This window comes from Hemiscyllium ocellatum, chromosome 5 (genome assembly GCF_020745735.1).
Source record: "Hemiscyllium ocellatum isolate sHemOce1 chromosome 5, sHemOce1.pat.X.cur, whole genome shotgun sequence".
NCBI classification, from domain to species: Eukaryota; Metazoa; Chordata; class Chondrichthyes; order Orectolobiformes; family Hemiscylliidae; genus Hemiscyllium; species Hemiscyllium ocellatum.
Window position 1 is genome coordinate 124,492,041 of NC_083405.1, and position 19,850 is coordinate 124,511,890.

The 19,850-nt window shown below is 44.0% G+C and overlaps 1 protein-coding gene across 1 annotated transcript in view; it reads left to right on the forward strand.

Annotated features, from left to right (window-relative positions):
* The window catches only part of obscnb (obscurin, cytoskeletal calmodulin and titin-interacting RhoGEF b), an 821,414-nt gene that overhangs the window by 54,316 nt on the left and 747,248 nt on the right, over window positions 1–19,850 (forward strand). The window contains exons 6-7 of the mRNA XM_060825732.1: window positions 1,068–1,220; window positions 4,189–4,464. Of these exons, the coding sequence (XP_060681715.1) occupies window positions 1,068–1,220; window positions 4,189–4,464 (429 nt within the window). The remainder of the gene's footprint in view (window positions 1–1,067; window positions 1,221–4,188; window positions 4,465–19,850) is intronic.

Sequence of the window (19,850 nt, forward strand, 5' to 3'; positions counted from 1 at the left end):
TGAAAGCTAGTGCTCCCGAATAAACTTGTTGAATTATAACCTGATGTTGTGTGATTTCTAACTTTGTCCACCCCAGTCCAACACTGGCGCCTCCAAGTCATTCCTAGCTCCTAGCTATCTTCCCTCAAGCCACACATGCTCCCCTCCATTTATTTCTCAGCCCATTTAGCCCCACCTCTGCATTCCTGATCAAGAGCTTATGCTTGAAATGTCGACTCTCCTGATCTTCGGATGCTGCCTGACTGGCTATACTTTTCCTGCGCCACACTTTTTGACTGATTGCCAGGATTTAAGAGATCATTGTGTGGTTATTTGAATAGGAACAATGTGCAGGCATACTGTGAAAAGGCAGGAGAATGGCACTGAGTCTTACTTGGAGAGCTAGTGTTGACATATGGCCCAAATGACTTCCTTCTTTATTTCCTGTGTTATAGTATTCCTGTGTTTCTGGCAGCCTTGTGTAATTATGTTCATTGACTAATTGCCAGGGGCTGGAACAGTGATCATGAACTCTATGCTACTCCTGGTCTGGGGCACTGGACCACAACCCAAGTATAAGAGCCCTACTCTCACCACAGCAACCAAACTGCAAAAATAAAATTGATGTTCTGTTAAGACAGGTTTCATGGTGGGATCTGACAGGTCCAATATTACCATCTGTGTGGTTTCTTCTGGGTGTTGTGGTTCCCTCCCACAGTCCGGTAATGTGCAGGGTAGGTAGATTGGCCATAATAAATTGCCCATGCTGTCCAAGGATATGCTGGCTAGGTGGATGCGTCATAGGAAATGCAGGGACTAGCATAGCGGGTGGGGTGCTCTTTGGAGGTCATTGTAGACTTGATGGGCTGAATGGCCTGCTTCCACATGATCAGCTAGTATCATAATACTACAGGAAAAATTAAAGACATAGATTGACTGATTATAGTTGGTTGTAGAAAAGCATTGGTCGTCTGTAAAGGAGTTGTCTTTACACATTGTCATGAAATAGAATTGGGCATCAATAGGATTAAAAGATAATAGAAAATAATTAATAAAAGAGAGACTAACAAATCTTTTTCTTTTAACAGCTTTGCCAGTGGCACCAGTGAGTTTCAGGAATAAGTCAGCAGAAAAGGAAATTGTTTCTGTGTCTCTGAATGGTACAGCTCAATTTGTTGCTGAGGTTTCTGATAGAACTGCAAAAGTAACCTGGACAAAAGATGGCAAGGAGATCAAGTCAAGTAAGAAGTATGTATTTCAAACTTTGGATCATCGCCGCATCTTGAAGATCAACAGTGTAACTTTAGAAGATGCTGGGATTTACGAATGTGTTTGTGATGGGAATAAAATGTCATTTCATCTCCATGTTAAAGGTGTGTATGATACTAAACATTTACCAATAAATGTGCATGTTATGCAAAATTTAGAGTTTTTGTACTGAATAAATGCCTTAGAAAATCAATTAATGATCTTTTAAATGAATATAACACATGATCTAGAGTAATGATAGAATAAGTCTGCCTAAACTATGTTCTAAGAAGACACAAGTAGCATACCAGAACTTCACGAAACTGTTAATTTCAACAAAACAAAAAGATCTACAGCTGAGCTGTCAAAATCATTTACTATTGATTTTATTAATTCAATTAAGCTCAAAATGGTATATTAATTTTTAAGAGTGACTTACACAAAATTTTAAACCAAAATTAATGTATGCTAGTCTTATTGGGTGATACTAGACATTCTTGCACTCTTTGCTATAATAACGTAAGTTTATTTACTAAATTGTGATTGTCTGATATTTTAACACATACACAAGTTATAATTTCTTAGAGTCTCCCCAGTCCAGCTCTCATTCTTCAGTTTTTGTGCTTGCATTGCTTTTTCTGCTTAAAACTGTGATTTTTGCTGGGATAAGCTCTTGCAAATAACTGCACTCACTCACTCACTCACTCACAATGAGAGTCTGTGTTCTTGGACAGGGAAAAAGAAATTTACTCTGCCTATTCCAAACAGTAGCAGCCGTTTTCAATTCTGTTGTGCATTTGCAATTCGGATGAGTCTGGAAGACAACACAGGTCACACTTTGCAAAGTGAATCACTGGCTCAGCCTGTTAAATCTAGGTGATCTCCTGACACTTCATATTCCTTTTTCTCTTGCACACCCAGTTGACTATATCGGTTCTCACCCAACTCTTCCATTTAAGAGTGCCCCCCCCATCCCACTCACCCGTCACTGCAAGCATGGTGTTTGTTGATGTCATCCCCTGGCAATACCCCGTGGCCTCTGATGCATTATTGTTTCCTAGACTTATATATTTAATTGCCTCTGTCACAAATATTGTCCCCTCTGTATCTTAGCATGTTACCTCTAATTACCACAACTGACTTTCCCCAGTTTGGGCATCACAGAAATGGCTCTTTATGTTTCTCTCTCGACTTCCAGTGAATGGACTTCCAATACTGACTGTGGCCTAATCCCCTAACTTAGAATTACAAGTCTGAGTGATGACTGATCATACCCCTGACTTTCTGTTCAGCACTTTGACTGCCACTATTTCCTAGATTGGTTTCTTGACTTGCAGGACTGGCTATGTCTCACTGTTCTGATATGGAGCCTTGACTGCCCCAAATGACCCACAGTCCCCTGACTGGATCAGATCAGATCAGGTTGAGATCCCTGTACTATGACAGGACCCCCAGATATCGATTTCCCCCTTGACTTTACTGATGACTAGTAAACTTGGTCTTTAAGACTTGGCTATTTGGTTGATGCAATATCAGTGTGTTGCCATATAAGCTGCTGGCACATGCCAGATATGATATTGATGTAGTATGGTGCCATACAGAAATGCGCCAGCTTCACTGGTTATTGATGGAAAACGTGAACAAGCTGCCTCGTTTTGTGACTGTGCTAAGGCAAGGAAAGACAGAAAGATTGTGAGGCTGTAAGTTCTGAATAAGGCAAGGCAGAGATACAACGAGCTTTCAAGTAAACCCAGTGAGTGAACATTAAGAGAGCAAGCTAAGAGCCCTGAGATGCACCCCACTTTGATTTATGAGATAAGTGCGCAATGTAGAGTGGCAACAGTATTGCAATGAAAGGTGTTGGCGCAGTATTCAAGTTCAGTGTTTAAATGGTGAACAATGTTATAAATGAGTTGGAGATGGTGCCATGAGGATGCGCTGAGGCTGGTGTGTGTCTGGTACTAACCTTTGGGAGCATAGAGTGTAGGCAGTCACTGCCCATGGAGCATACTTTGATATGTTAGGGAGTTCTAGCCAAGGTGAAGGCCTACAGGAGCAAGTGATGAGCTCAGACCTTCATGTCAGAAATTGCCACTGTATAATTTCTGTCCAGTGTTTGGTAAAAGATCAAGCTGCATGTAAATGAAGAGAGGTTAGGTAATAATGAGGTGTTTATGTATATAATTAGGTCTCCTGCTACCACTCATGAGATTCTTGTCTCATGATTAAAATCTTGAATGTAAATCAAATTTCTTATTCTCAACACTCAGAATATGGCCATATTTTCCCAGCTGACATGCTATTTCTTACATCATTCAGGAGTTTGGATGACTCCACCAATGTATTTAACTCCTCTTTACTCAAGCCTCACAACATCGTGGTAATATTGGCTTAAGACTCATGGCTCAAGAGGTAGTGGAAATGTTAAATTTTCAGTTTTCCCTGTCAAGTCATTGGAATTCTAGTTGCTAATGCAGGTTTATTGTTTGAAATGTAACATTTATGAAAAACTACTTTTAGTAGAGATGCATGTCACAGATGCCTAGTGCTGTATTGATTTTGCTCGTGTTATTGAGCCACAATAGGGTTTGGCAATGTTGCAATGTAAGAATTAATAAAGAACATCCAAGTGGTCAGCAGTACAACATTAATTCCGGGGTCTCAAAGCTAAAATCAGGATCCATGGCAAATGAAACCTGGTATCTCAAACTCAATACAGTATACATTACAAGAGCAACACCGAGTGGTCAGACTAGTCCCAGCAAACAGCAGCATAATTAATGGATCTTCTTTCAGCCTAGTTATATCAATTTAGCATGACAGAAATGAACTTGTTCATGAAAGTGAAATCCGTTTCTCTGCGAAGAGTCTGCGTTAACTGAAATATTAATATCTGTTCTGATTTCCAGTTAGTTTGATTTAAAGTGCTAGTTGTATTGAAAATATCTTTCTTACTTACAGATGTGGGTGTCAAGTTCATAAATAAGCCAAAATTTCCACCAGAAGTGATAGCAGAAGCCTCAGAAAGTTTGGAATTGTCTTGTGAAGTATCACCAGCTAATTCTGTGGTCACATGGAAAAAGGATCAAAAAGAGGTTAAACAGGACCAGAGGATAACCATCATCTCTCAGGGAACACAACGCAAACTTGTCATCAGAAAAGTGCAGCAAAGTGACCAAGGAAATTATACCTGCATGTCTAATGATGACAACCTAACATTCCAAGTTAAGATCAAAGGTAAAAGTACACCTGATTTTTGCTTTAGTGATCATGATGTACTGTTAGTACAATCTCAGCTTTCATTTTTATCGTGTGTTCGATGCAGTAGCATGTACTAAAATTGCTTCTCAGTTATGTTATGACACAAAATTTGACTCTAGCCCTTTCAGTAACACAGCTTAGCAGTGGTTTTGTTTCCTAAGCAGACATTACAGCACATAACAAAAAAGTTTTAAAGAGATAGCTTTTAAGGAGGAAGGAGAGGTAAAGGAACTAAGAGATTTGAGGTATGCATTTCAGAGTTTGGAGCCCAGGTAGCTAAGGTATGGTTTTCAATGGTAAATTAATTAAAACCGAAGACTTCCTAGAGACTATAATTGGACTAGCACAGATACCTGTGAGGAATATAGGAAAGGAGGAGATAACTGAATTACAGATGGGTGAATTGTGTTATTTGGCTCATTCTGCCAAATTGTGTGATAATCTGACATGGGACAAGTTGTAGTGTTTGTAACAAGACAAGTGGGCAGAACAGTGGCTCAGTGATTAGCACTTCTGCCTAACAGCACCAGGGTCCCAGGTTTGATTCCAGCCTTGGGCAGACTGTCTGTGTGGAGTTTGCATGTTCTCATTGTGTCTGTGTGGGTTTCCTCCCACAATCCAAAAGTGTGCAGGTTAGGTGAATTGACCATGATAAATTGCCCATAGTGTGAGGTGCATTGGTCGGAGGAAAATGGGCCTGGGGGAGGTTGCTGTGGACTGGTTGTGCTGAAGGGCCTGTTTCCACATGTAGGGAATCGAATCTAATCTAATCAGTTAGGTGGATATTGTACAGTATGAATTCCCTGATTGGACCAGGTTAACAGCCCTGGCTGACAGATTATAAACAAGAGTTTATGTGGTGGTGTGGGCATTTGCACTCCCTTTTTGATTTTCTTAAAACCTTCTCCTCTGTCTTTGGTTACACTTCAGCCACATGCTCCTGATTTTTGGGCACCCAGTGCGGAAGGGAGAGGGTAGGTCAGAGGACCTCTTCATGGGTCTGCTCCTGGGCCTGGCCAAACTGGCTATAATCAGGTCCAGGCAGCAGGCCATTAGGGCTGATTGCCTGCCCCTCTTCTGTGGTATTGTCCATGCCCAGGTGTCCCTGGAGAAGGAGCACGCAGTGTCCACCAACGCCCTTGAGCTGTTCAGGGAGAGGTGGGCAGCGCAGAGAGTAAAGTGTTTTACTTCTCTCTCCAACTCTATTTTAATTTAATCCCTGCCATCCCCTTCACGTTTTTTGATCACGCAGCATTGCCCTTTGTTGAGAAGGGCACTGCTTGTCACTGGCCACTTTGGTGTTTCCTTTACTCCTGGTGTTGGAATATAAATAAAGACTTCCGCACTTGTTCTTCACTGTGTCCTACACCTGCACATACACAACGTGGGTGCTGGGGAAGAATAAGCACTACCGCTGTTAGATGGTAGTGTGGAGAGAAAAGAATAGAAAAGTAAATTAAAAACAAAAATTAACAAGAATTTTTGTGGTGCTGTGGAGTCTGTGGACTATGTATATATTGGGTGTGGGCATTTCCATTCCCTTTTTAACTTTCTGAAAAACCTTCTCCTCTGTTTTTGGTTGTAATTCAGCCCCATGCTCCTGATCTTTGGGCACCCGGTGCAGAAGAGAGAGGAAATGTCAGAGGACCGCTTGTGGGTCTGCTCTAGGGCCTGGCCAAACTGAGTGCAAAAGCAGGTCCAGGCAGCGGGCCGTAGAGTGGATTGTTAGGGCTGATTGCCTGCCCCTCTTCTGTGATTCAGGTGTTTCTGGAGAAGGAGCACTCGGTGTCGACCAACACCCTTGAGCTGTTTAGGGAGAGATGGGCACCGCGGGGAATGGAGTGTTTTATTTCCCCCTCCAACTCTATTTTGATTTAATCCCTTCCCTCCCTTTCACTTTTTTTGATCACGCAGGATTGCCCTTTGTTGAAAAGGGCACTGCTTGTCATTATCCACTTTAGTGTTTCCTTTCTTCTTGATTGTGGAATATAAATAAAAAAAAAACAAGATTTTAGGGATTTTGTGCACTCCAAGAGCTGGCTTGGAGAATGCCGAACCAGTGTCAAGTATCATGCACATATAAATGAAGAGTGACTTAGTGATGGGATACAGGGCACAAGACTCCTCTAAATAGGAGAGACAGTTTACTTCAGGGGACAAGGTTTGGTGCTGAATGTCAAGTCCTGTGATGTACAAAGTTCAGGTAAGTGAGGTGGTCCTTGTGCAACACATGAAAGCTGCACACTCACAAACGGGAATAAAATATACCTGCCCCTCAGAACAGGGGAAAGGCTGTTGGAACCCATGGGTTCTCCGTTTCTGTCTTGAGTCGAAGAAACTATCTTAAGGTTTGAGATGGACACGGTGAACGTCACAGCCTTGACGCATTTACAGCTGATAAAGGGGATGAATTTCTTCTGAGATGCTCCAGACACAAGAGGCAGGTTACAGTCTGGTATTCTCACAATTTGCGTACTCCTTCTCCACCTCTCGAGGATCCTAGAGGTCCTTGAGCATCCTAGAAGAATAAGCCACTGGCCTAAGCTGGCCATGGTGCTTTTGAAGCCTTGTGCTTAGGCTGTCCCGTCTTGCAGCCACCTCCAGAAAAATCTCTGGTCCCCCATCAATGGCTGAAAGGTCTGGCATGGTCTGCAGGTTCTTTTCGAGCTGATGGAACGCAGCTCTCATCCCACTCCCACTACACTCATTTAAGGAGGAGCCATAGTAGAGGGGCTGCTGTGGCCGTGTAGCCCTCAAAAAAGTCTCTGCAATACGTGGTGAGTCCAGAAAGGATCTTATCCCTGTGAAAGTAGTTGGGGCAGGTAGCTCCAGTGTTCCTTCTAGGCTCATTGTGACCCTCTGTTTCGCCCACACTGTTAACCCCAGGAACTTCATTTCCTTGTGGCCAATCTGGGTCTTCCTTGGGTTCAGTTTGAACCTTTCCTCCCCCAGCAGCTCAAGTAGTTTAGCCAGCAGTGGGCTGTGCTCCTCCTGAGTGCCAGTAAAGAGGAGCAGGTCATCCACATACTGTTGATGGGGCCTGCTGAAGCTCTTTAAACAATCTGCCATGCATTAGTAGAAGACAGGTCCATGTATACTGTTGGCCCTTAAATGTACTGGTTCTCCTGTTTTAAGGGGGTGGACTAGAAGTTGTTCAAGATGTCCAGGGTGGTTAAAGTGGTATTGCTTTTGTGGGTGGGTAATGGGGTCACCTTCTGTTCCAGCCATGACTCCTTTTACCCTTCACAGTTGTGCTTATCTGTGGCAAATGCTGCGAGATTTGCCTGCACATATGCCTGGTACTCTGCCAGAGTGTTACTGACAAGCTGTTCCAAGTTGTAACCCTTCTTTGGTTTCGTTGTACGTGTGGTGCCCTTACCCTGTTTTCTCAGGATCACCACCACTTCCACCTCTGACCCTGTACATATTGCTCCCCACAGACAATGGTTCCTAAGGTCCATCAGGATCTTGTGGACTTTGACAAAGATTTGCCCTGAGAATCCCCATCCCTTCCTGTTCCCACTTCATCAGGATACACATCCATTTGGAGTGAACCGTGCCCAGTTGAATAGTCAGTGTGTAGTATCTCCCACCTGGGCGGCACGGTGGCACAGCGGTTAGCACTGCTGCCTCACAGCGCCAGAGACCTGGGTTCAATTTCCGACTCAGGTGACTGACTGTGTGGAGTTTGCACATTCTCCCCATGTCTACGTGGGTTTCCTCCGGGTGCTCCGGTTTCCTCCCACACTCCAAAGATGTGCAGGTCAGGTGAATTGGCCATGCTAAATTGCCCGTAGTGTTAGGTAAAGGGGTAAATGTAGGGGAATGGGTGGGTTGCGCTTTGGCGGGTCGGTGTGGATTTGTTGGGCCGAAGGACCTGCTTCCGCACTGTAAGTAATCTAATCTAATCTAAAAAAAGCTGTCCTCCTCCTTTACCCAAAAAAAAGACTCTGTGTGGATGATTGGTAAGATACATTTTTTAATCTAATCTCTTTTAGCAATTTAGTGCAGAGAGGATGCAAGTTAGGGTCGTTGCGTGCTCCTCTTGCAGGATATGGGAGGTAAGAGTCACCACTAGTGTCACTGCTGACTTCACTTGTGAGAAGTGTACCCAACTCCAGCTCCTCACAGGCTGCGTTAGGGAGCTGAAGCTGGTTGAGGTTCGGATCATTCAGGAGCTGAGGAGTTAAAAGGGAGATAATCACACCTAGTTTACAGGATAAAGGTAGCTGGGTGACTGTCAGGAGAGGGAAAGGGAATGGGCAGACAGTGTAGGGATGCCCTGTGGCTGTTCCCCTCAGCGATAAGTATACTGCTTTGGATACGGTTGGGGGTTGGGGGTGGGGGTTTGGGGGGGATGTGGGGAGCGGAATCTACCAGAGGAAAACCAAAGAGGCCCGTCTTTAGCACTGAGCCTGGCTGTGTGGCTCAGAAGGGAAGAGGGGAGAGTAGGAGAGTGATAGTGATAGGAGATTCAATGATGAGCATTGTAGTAATCTCAGGATTTCTACCGGTGTCATGGGCTAGAGAGGTTAGGAACAGAGAGCGAGTACAGCTGGACATGAGGCTGCAGAGCTGGTGTAGGATGAAGGGCTTCAGATATGTGGATCATTGGGATACCTTCTCGGGAAGGTGGGACCTGTACAAGGAGGACGGTTGCACCTGAATGGAGGGGTGCCAATATCCTGGGTGGGAGGTTTGCTAAAGCTCTTCGGGAGGGTTTAAATTAGTTTGGCAGAGGGGTGGAAATCAGAGCTATGGTTCAAAGGATGAGGTAGCTGGTGAACAGGCAGATACAGCGTGCAGAGAGTCTGTGAGGAAGGATAGATAGTTGATAGGGCAAAGTTGCAGTCAGCGTGAAGTGTTGAAGTGTGTTTATTTTAACACAAGCAGTGGAATAGGGGTGATGAACTTAGAGCATGGATCAGTACTTGGAGCTATGATGTTGTAGCCATTAGGAGACTTGGATATCACAGGGGCAGGAGTGGTTGTTGGATGTTCTAGGGTTTAGGTGTTTCAAAAGGAATAGGTCAGGAAGTAAAAGAGGTGGAGGAGTGTCATTGCTAATCAGGGGTAGTATAACAGGTACAGAAAGGGAGGTTATCAAAGAGGGTTTGTCTACTGTGTCATTATGGGTGGAAGTCAGAAGAGGAAAGGGGCAGTCACCTTATTGGGAGTTTTCTATAGAACCTCCCCCCCCGCCCCCCAGTAGCAACAGAGACACGGAGGAGCAGATTGGGAGGCAGATTTTGGAAATGTGCAGAAGTAACAGAGTTGTTGTCATGGGTGACTTTAATTTCCTGAATATTGATTGGAACCTCCTTAGTGCAAATAGTTAGGATAGAGCCGATTTTGTCAGGTGTGTCCAGGAAGGATTCCTGATTCAAAATGTAGATAGACCAACTAGAGGGGAGGCCATATTAGATTTGGTGCTCTGTAACAAACCAGGTCAGGTGTCAGATCTCTCAGTGGGAGAGCATTTTGCTGATTGTGATTACAACTCCGTGACTTTTACTATAGTCATGGAGAGGGATAGGAGCAGATGATATGCAAAACTGTTAATTAGGAAGGGGGGAATTACAATGCTTATTAGGCAGGAACTGTGGAGCATAAATTGGGAGCAGATTTTCCCAGGGAAATGTGCAACAGAAATGTGGAGGTTGGTTAGGGAGCACTTGCTGCGAGTTCTGGATAGGTTTGTCGCACTGCAGTAAGGAAGGGATGGTAGCGTGAAAGAACCTTGGTTGACAAGAGATGTGGAACATCTGGTCAAGAGAAAAAAGGAAGGAAGCTTAAGATTGAGGAAGCAAGGTCAGCCAGGTCTATAGAGGGTGACAAGGTAGCCAGGAAGGAATGAAAAATGGACGCAGAAGAGCTAGAAGGAGGTATGAAAATGCCTTGGTGGGTAGGATTAAGAAAAACCCCAAGGTTTTCAACGCCTATGACAGGAACAAGAGGATGGCCAGAGTGAGAGTAGAGCCTATCAGGGATAGTGGAAGGAACTTGTGCCTGTATTGGAGGAGGTAGGGGAGGTCCTTACTGAATTTTTTGCTTCAGTATTCACTAGTGAAAGGGACCTTGTGGTTTATCAGGACAGCGTGAAACAGGCTGATATGCTTATACAGGTTGATGTTAAGAAGGAGGATGTGCTGGAAATTTTGAAAAACATGTGGATTGATAAGTCCCCTGGGCCAGACGGGATATACTCAGGGTTACTATGGGAAGTGAGGGGAGAGATTGCTGTGCCTTTGGCGATGATCTTTGCATCCTCACTGTCCATTGGAGGTAGTACCAGGTGATATGAGAGTGGTATTCTTATGTCTGTGGTTGGCAAATTGTTGGAGAGAATTCTGAGATACAGGATTTATGATTATTTGGAAGAACATAGTTTGATTAGAGGTGGTCAGCATGGCTTTGTGAGGGACAGGTCATGCCTCACAAGTGTTATTAAATTCTTTGATGATGTGACAAAACACATTGATGATGGTAGAACAGTGGATGTGGTGTATGTGGATTTTAGCAAGGGGTTTGATAAGGTTCCCCATGGAAGGCTCATTCAGAAAATAAGGGGGCATGAGATTAAGGGAAATTTGGCTGTCTGGCAGGCCCATGGAAGACAGAGGGTGGTAGTAGATGGAAAGTATTCAGCCTGGAGCTCAGTGACCAATGATGTTCTGCAGGGATCTGTACTGGAACCTCTGCAGTTGTGACTTGTATAAATGACTTGGATGAGGAAGTGAAAAGGTTGGTCAGTAAGTTTGCTGATGACATGAAGGTTGATGGAGTTGTGTATAATGTGGAGGGCTATTGTAGTTTGCAATGGGACATAGACAAGATTCAAAACTGGGCTGAGAAGTGGCACATGGAGTTCAACTGGAAAAGTGTCAAGTGATTCATTTTGGAAGGTCAAACTTGAATGCAGAGAACAAGCTTAAAGGCAGGATTCTTGGCAGTGTGGAGGAACAGAGGTCCATATTCATAGATCCCACAAAGTTGCCACCCAAGTTGACAGGGTTGTTGAGAAGGCATCTGGTGTGTTGACTTTCGTTAGAAGGGGGATTGAATTTAAGAGCCGGGAGGTTATACTGCAGTTCTGTAAAGCCCTGGTTGGAATATTGTGTCCAGTTCTGATCATCTCATTATAAGAAGGATGTGGAAGTTTTAGTGAGGATGCAGAAAGGATTAATCAGGATGCTGCCTGGACTGGAAGGCATGACTTATGAAGAGATGTTGAGGGAGCCAGGGCATTTCTCATTGGAGTGAAGAAGGATGCGAGGTGACTTGATAGAGGTGTACAAGATGATGAGAGGCATAGATAGAGTGAATAGCCAGAGACTTTATCCCAAGGTGGAAATGTCTATCACAAGGGGGCAAAATTTTAAGGTGAATAGGGGAAGGTTTTGAGGAGTTGTCAGTATTAGATCCTATACACAGAGAGTGGTGGGTGCAGGATTGCACTGCCAGCAGTGTTAGTTGATGCAAGGTTTGTGAAGGTTTGTAGCTCAGGTTGAGGTTTAGGGTGTAGGTTTGCTCGCTGAGTTGTAGGTTTGATATCCAGACATTTCCTTACCTGGCTAGGTAACATCATCAGCGGCAACCTCCAAGTGAAGCGAAGCTGTTGTCTCCTGCTTTCTGTTTATATCTTTCTCCTGGATGGGGTTCTTGGGGTTTGTGGTGATGTCATTTCCTGTTTGTTTTCTGAGGGATTGATAGATGGTATCTAGATCTATGTGCTTGTTTATGGTGTTGTGGTTGGAGTGCCAGGCCTCTAGGAATTCTCTGGCATGTCTTTGCTTAGCCTGTCCCAGGATAGATGTATTGTCCTAGTCGAAATGGTGTTTTTTTTCATCCGTGTATAGGGCTACGAGGGAGAGAGGGTCGTGTCTTTTTGTGGCTAGCTGGTGTTCATGTATCCTGGTGGCTAACTTTCTTCCTGTTTGTCCTATGTAGTGTTTGTGGCAGTCCTTGCATGGAATTTTATAGATGACGTTGGTTTTGTCCATGGGTTGTACTGGGTCTTTTAAGTTTGTTAGTTTTTGTTTGAGAATGTTGGTGGGTTTGTGTGCTACTAGGATTCCGAGGGGTCTAATAGTCTGGCTGGCATTTCTGAAACTTCTTTGATATATGGTAAGGTGGTTAGGGTTTCTGGCTGTGTTTTGTCTGCTTGTCGTGGTTGGTTCTTGAGGAATCTGCGCATTGTGTTTTTTGAGTATCCGTTCTTGAATACGTCGTATAGGTGTTTCTCCTCTGTTTTTCGAAGTTTGTCTGTGCTGCAATGTGTGGTGGCTCGTTGAAATAGTGTTCTGATACAGCTTCATTTGTGTGTGTTGGGATGGTAGCTGGTGTATTTGAGTATTTGTTCAGTGTTTGTCGGTTTTCTGTATACGCAGGTTTGTAATTCTCTGTTGTCCTTTCTTTCTACTGTGACATCCAGAAATGCGAGTTTGTTGTCAGTTTCTTCCTCCTTGGTGAACTTTATGCCTGTGAGGGTGTTGTTGATGATGTTAAATGTCTCTTCTATATTGTTTTGTTTTGTGATGACAAAGGTGTCACCTATGTAGCGAACCCAGAGTTTTGGTTTGATGATTGGTAGGGCTGTTTGTTCTAGCCTTTGCATTACCGCTTCTGCTATGAATCCTGATAGTGGAGATCCCATGGGTGCCCTGTTGGTTTGTTTGTAGACTATGTTGTTGAAAATGAAGTGGGTGGTGAGGCACAAGTCCACTAGTTTCATGATGTTTTCGTTGGTAATGGGATTGATGGTGGTTTGTGTGTGTGTGATGTTCTGTTCTAAAAGTGTGGTGAGTGTTTGCTAGGTCGATGTTGATGGAGGTGAACAGTGCTGTTATGTCGAATGAGATCATTGCTTCGTCTTCCTCTATTTTGGTGTTTTTGATGATTTTTAGGAATTCCTGGGTGGAGTGGATGGAGTGTTGTGACTCTTCTACTAGGTACTTCAGTCTTGCGTGTAGTTCTTTGGCCAGTCTGTAAGTTGGTGTTCCGGGTAGTGAGTCTATAGGTCTGAGGAGGGCTCCTGGTTTGTGGATTTTTGGTAGTCCGTAGAATTGTGGGGTGTTGGTCCCGTCAGGTTTCATTTTTTGGAATTCCGTCTTGTTTAATTGTCTGGAATTGTGTAATTTCCAGTACACAAAAAGACCTAGTACAACCCATGGACAAAACCAACGTCTTCTATAAAATTCCATGCAAGGATTGCCACAAACACTACGTAGGACAAACAGGAAGAAAGTTAGTCACCAGGATACATGAACACCAGCTAGCCACAAAAAGACACGACCCTCTCTCCCTCGTAGCCCTACACACGGATGAAAAAAACCACCATTTCGACTGGGACAATACATCTATCCTGGGACAGGCTAAGCAAAGACATGCCAGAGAATTCCTAGAGGCCTGGCACTCCAACCACAACACCATAAACAAACACATAGATCTAGATACCATCTATCAACCCCTCAGAAAACAAACAGGAAATGACATCACCACAAACCCCAAGAACCCCATCCAGGAGAAAGATATAAACAGAAAGCAGGAGACAACAGCTTCACTTCACTTGGAGGTCGCCACTGATGATGTTACCTAGCCAGGTAATGAAACATCTGGATATCAAACCTACAGCTCAGCGAGTAAACCTACACACTAAGTGTTAGTTGAGTCAAATACACTGGGGACATTTCAGTGACTCTTCTTTAGGCACATGAATGATAGTGAAATGAAGGGTATATAGGTTAGTTTGATCTTAGAGTAGGATAATAGGTCGGCACAACATTGAGGGCCGATGGGCCTGTATTGCGCTGTTTTATGTTCTATGTAATCACAGGTTTGAAACTATTAGGAACTAAAAAGCAATTTTAATCACAGAAAATTTAATCAGGTTTCCTACCCTTGGGGTCTCTATACTGTCACCATCTGCCTTCCCTCCCTGCTAGCTCGGTTGGAAACTTTGGGATCTCGGGAGTTTAAGCTCACCCCGAGGTAAAAATGGGATTTTGAAGTGCAGCTGAATGTTTGCACTTGCTATATCCGCTGCCTTGATGAAGACTTCGGACTGTGTAGGCCTTTAGTATGGGTTGAGTCTGCTGGTGCAGTAGGATCTGTATTGGATTTATCGTGTGAGTACTTGGTTTTTTTCTTACTTTTTGGTGTTATTACAGGCTGGGTTTCACCTGAGATGTGTCTGACACCTTGTGGTGTTTGTCAGGTTGGTGGTTTTCCGAGGTTGTTGGTTTTTAGGTCTGCCGGTCATGGTCAGTTACTGTTGGTTCCCCATGTATGTATCAGGTCTGTGTCAGTCAGTTTCAGAATTGCTGTCGGATCCCCCTTCCGGAGATAGCTCTTGGAAATAGTTACTGGAAATAGCTATTGGGGAATAGCCCTCAGGGAGATAGCTGATCTCTTTCAGGTGAGGTCGGGGCCGGCAATTATGTTTTTTTTGGCCACTTATGTCTGCTTTGCTGTTGTGCTACTGGTGCTCTCTGTGAAGTCAGTTGGCCTCCCAATAGTCAAGCGTTTGTGAATGGATTTTGATTCAAGGTGAATACCTGATATTTGTGTGAATGGATTTTGATTGAATGTCCGGTATGTGTATAGGTTCTTTAATATCTGTGTTATGTAGCCCAAGGTGTAAAAGTTAGTTTCAGTCTGGAGTGTTAGGTTTGGTTGATTGTTCTATTTGAATGGAGGTGTAAGTTGGAATTCCAGGTTGAACAGTGGTTCCAAGTAGCTATCTCTGTGTCTGCGTAATTTTTCCAGAGCTCCTCCCAGTTGCCTTGTTGACTTTTAAACGTTTTGAAAAGTCCAGGGTTTTGGTCCAGTATTTAGATAATGGGCATTTTTGCTCAATCCTACAGGAGTTATGAGGTGGTAGGTTACTCAATGCAGCATTCCCACTAATCTGCTCTTGTAGCCACTATGTCCATGTGGTGAGTCCTGTTGAATTTCTGGTCAATGGTAATCCCTTGGGGTTTGATAGTGGGGATTCAGTGATGGTAGCACCATTGAATATCAAGGATTGGTGGTTAGGTTATCTGTTATTATAAATAGTCATTGCCTGGCAGTTATGTGGTGTGAATGCTATTTGTCGGACCAAGCCTGGGTATTGCATTTGAACATGGATGTTTCAATATCTGAGGAGTCATGAATGGAGTTGAACATTGTGGAATCATTGGCAAACATCCCCACTTCTGACTTTATGGTGGACGGAAGGCCATTGATAAAACAGCTGAAAATGGTTGAGCTTAGGACACTACCACTTCTGCAGAGACGTTCTGGAGCTGAGATGACTGGCTCCCAACAATCACAGCCAGGTCTGACTCCAACCAATGAAGGATTTGCCCCCATTGCCTATTTGTTCCAGTTTTTCTAGGGTTTCTTGATGTCACACTCAGTCAAATATGACCTTGATGTCAAGGGCTATCACTCTCGCCTCATCTCTGGAATTCAGCTCTTTTGTCCATGTTTGAACCAAGACTGCAATGAGGACAGGAGCTAAGTGACCCTGGCAGAACCCAAACTGGGTGTCAGTGAACAGGCTATTGCAGAGCTGCAGGTGCTGTGGATAGCAGTGTTGACGATACAGTCCATCCCTTTACAGAGGTTCAAGAGTAATCTGATGGGATAGTAATTAAATGGGTTAGATTTGTCCTACTTTTTGTGTAGAGGACATACCTGGACGATTTTCCACTTTGTCAGGTGCCAGAATGTTTTGGGGGCTCATAGCCTTTGTAGTATCCAGAGCAGAGCTTCCAACTGTTTCTTGATGTCATGTGTGGTGAATTGAACTGTTATCTGTGATGCAAGTGACCAGTACAGGACGCTGAGATGGATAATCTACTCAGCATTTCCAGCTGGAGATTGCTGTGTATGCTTCAGCCTTACCTTTTTCACTGATAGTTGGGCTCTTCCAACATTAAGAATACAGATATTTGTAGAGTTTTTCCTCCTCTAGTGAGTTGTTTACTTGTCCACACCATTCATGACTGGACATGGCAAAACTGCAGAAAGTGGGTCTGGTCCATTGATTGTATGATTCCTTAGCTCTATCTATCATTCTACCATTTGATAGGATCACAGCGGATCTAACATTCCTCACACCCACTTTTCTGCCGTTTCCCAAACACTTGATTCCCACCTGATCAAGAATCTATTTCTTTGAGCTTTAAATATGCACAAGCCTCTACCCCCACACTCTTTGTGGCAACGAGTATCAAAGACTCATAATCATCTGAAAGACATTCCATCTTACTTCAGTCTTAAGTTTGTACCCCTTTATTCAGAGGCAGTGCTTTCTGATCCTGTAGTCTCTTATGAGGGGAAACATCCTGTCAGCATTTAGCTTGTCAAGCTCATTAAGAATCCTATATGTTTCAATGAGAGTACTTGCTCATTGCAGTTTAGAAGAGTGAGGGGTAAATGCATTGATCAGGCAATTATAATTTCACAACCCACTTAGGAAGGTGTATGATACTCGAGCCACGCTACTTCTGACATTATCACAAAGCTTACAGATTGAATCAAATTACTTCAAAGTCTTTCATTTTCCTGTCTGAAAGGTACTCCTTCATAAATTCCTACATATTGGCAGACAGACACAGACATAGCTTCCTGACCCATAGACCACAATCAGTGAAGATATACATCTGCACCTCCTCCACGATGACATTCAATACTGGAGTCCCCCAAAGGATGCATTCTCAGTCCCCTACTATACTCCCTGTATGCCCATGACTCTGTTGCCAAATTCCAGACTAACGCCATATACAAGTTTGCTGACGACACCACCATGGTAGGACGGATATCAAGCAACGATGAGTCAGAATACAGAAAGGGGCGATTCAGGGCTTGGTGACATGGGACAATAGTAACAACCTTTCTCTCAATTTTGGCAAAAGTAGAGAATTGATCATTGACTTCAGAAAGAAAGGAGGTGAACACACACTCCCATGTACATCAACAAAGTGGAGGTTGAGAGTGTCAAGTTTCTAGGAGTGACGATAACTGACAACCTGGCTTGGACTTCCCGCGTAGATGGGATGGTTAAGAAGGCTTAACAACACTTCTTCCTCAGGTGGCTCAGGAAATTTTGTATATCCATGAGGACGTTCACTAGCTTTTACAGATGCACCACAGAAAACATACTGTCCAAGTGCATAATGGCCTGATATGGCAACTGCTCTGCTCAGGACTGTAAGAAACTGTAGAAGGTTGGGTGCATAGCCCAGACCATCACAGAAGCCAGCCTTCCATCCATGGACTCCACTGACACATCTCGTTGCCGCGGAAAGGCCACCAACATCATCAAAGATCTTTTGCACCCGGTAATGTTCTCCTACAACCTCTTGTGTCAGGCAGATGATACAGAAGGGTGAACACTTACATCAGCGTATTTAGGAACAATTTTTTCCCAACCATTATTAGACTGATGAATGGACTGTCTAAATTCAAATAATGCTGATCTTGTTAATGGTGATCTTGCTTAGCACATGTTTTGTGTGGTGTAACCTGTATGTGCTGCTCTGTCCAAAATTTTTTTGTCACCCTATGATCTGTGTATCCTTGCTTAATATAGAACATAGAACATAGAAAAGTACAACACAGAACAGGCCCTTTGGCCAACGATGTTGTGCTGAGACTTAATCCTAATGTAAAATATAGTAACTTAACCTACGCACCCCTCAACTCACTGCTATCCATGTGCATGTCTAGCAGTTGCTTAACTGTCCCCAGTGACTCTGCTTCCACCACCACAGCTGGCAACGCATTCCATGCATTCACAACTCTCTGCGTAAAGAACCTACCTCTGATGTCTCCTTGAGACCTTCCTCTTGATATCTTCAAACTATGACTTCTCGTACCAGTCAATCCTGCCCTGGGGAAAGATCTCTATCCATTCCTCTCATTATTTTGTACACCTCGATCAAGTCTCCTTTCATCCCCCTTCTCTCCAGAGAAAAGTCCGAGCTTATTCAACCTTTCTTCATACGGCAAGCACTCCAGTCCAGGCAGCATCCCGGTAAACCTTCTTTGCACCCTCTCCAAAGCCTCTGTATTTTTTCTATAGTAGGGCGACCAGAACTGGGCACAATATTCCAAGTGTGGTCTCACCAGGGACTTGTAGAGCTACAGCAAAACCTTGTGGCTCTTAAACTTGATACCCCTGTTAATGAAAGCCAAAGCACCATATGCTTTCTTAACAACCCTATCCACTTGGGTGGCAACTTTGAGGGATCTATGTACTTGCACACCCAGATCCTTCTGTTCCTCCACTCTGCCAAGAATCCTGTCATTAATCCATTCGAGTTCAACCTTCTTAATTCATCACTTCGGATTTATCCAGGTTGAACTCCATCTGCCATTTCTCAGCCCAGCTCTACATCCTGTCTAGGTTGCGCAGCAACCTGCAGTAGCCCTCTATACTATCGACGACACCTCCAGCCTTTGTGTCATCTGCGAATGTACTAACCCACTCCTCAACCTCCTCATCCAAGTCATTTATAAAAACTACAAAGAGCAGAGGCCCAAGAACAGAGCCCTGTGCGACCCCACTCAACACTGTCCTCCAGGCAGAATATTTTCCATCCACAACCACTCTCTGCCTTCTGTCAGCTAGCCAATTCTGAATCCAGATAGCCAAATCTCCCTGTATCCCATACTACCTGACTTAATGAATGAGCCTACCATGGGGAACCCTACCAAATTTCTTGCTGAAATCCATATACACCACATCCACCGCTCGACCGTCATCGACCTGTCTTGACACCTCCTCAAAAGAACTCAGTAAGATTTGTGAGGCGTGACCTGCCCCTCACAAATCCATGCTGACAGCCTTTAATCACACTATGCTTTGCCAAATAGTCAGAAATCCTATCCCTCAGAATTCTTTCCACAACTTTGCTTACCACAGACGTAAGACTGGTCTGTAATTGCCAGGGATTTCCCTATTACCCTTCTTGAAAAGTGGAACAACATTTGCCTCCTTCCAGTCCACCGGCACGACTCCCGTGGAGAGTGAGGAGGCAAAGGTTTTCACCAGCAGCTTAGCAACATCCTTTCTTGCTTCCTGGTGCAGCCTAGGATAAATGTGGTCTGGCCCTGGGGACTTATAAATCTTAATGTTTTCCAAAATTTCTAGCACATCAACTTCATCAATCTTGATCTGGTCAAGACTGTATCCCAGCTCCTCAAAATTTTCATTTACAACAAGTTCCCTTTCCTTGGTGAAAACCGAAGCAAAAAACTCATTTAGGGCTTCCCCTCAGACTCCACGCACAAGTTCCTTCTGCTATCCCTGATCGGCCCTACCTTCTCTCTGAGCATTCTCTTGAGTAAAATGCCTTTGGGTTCTTCTA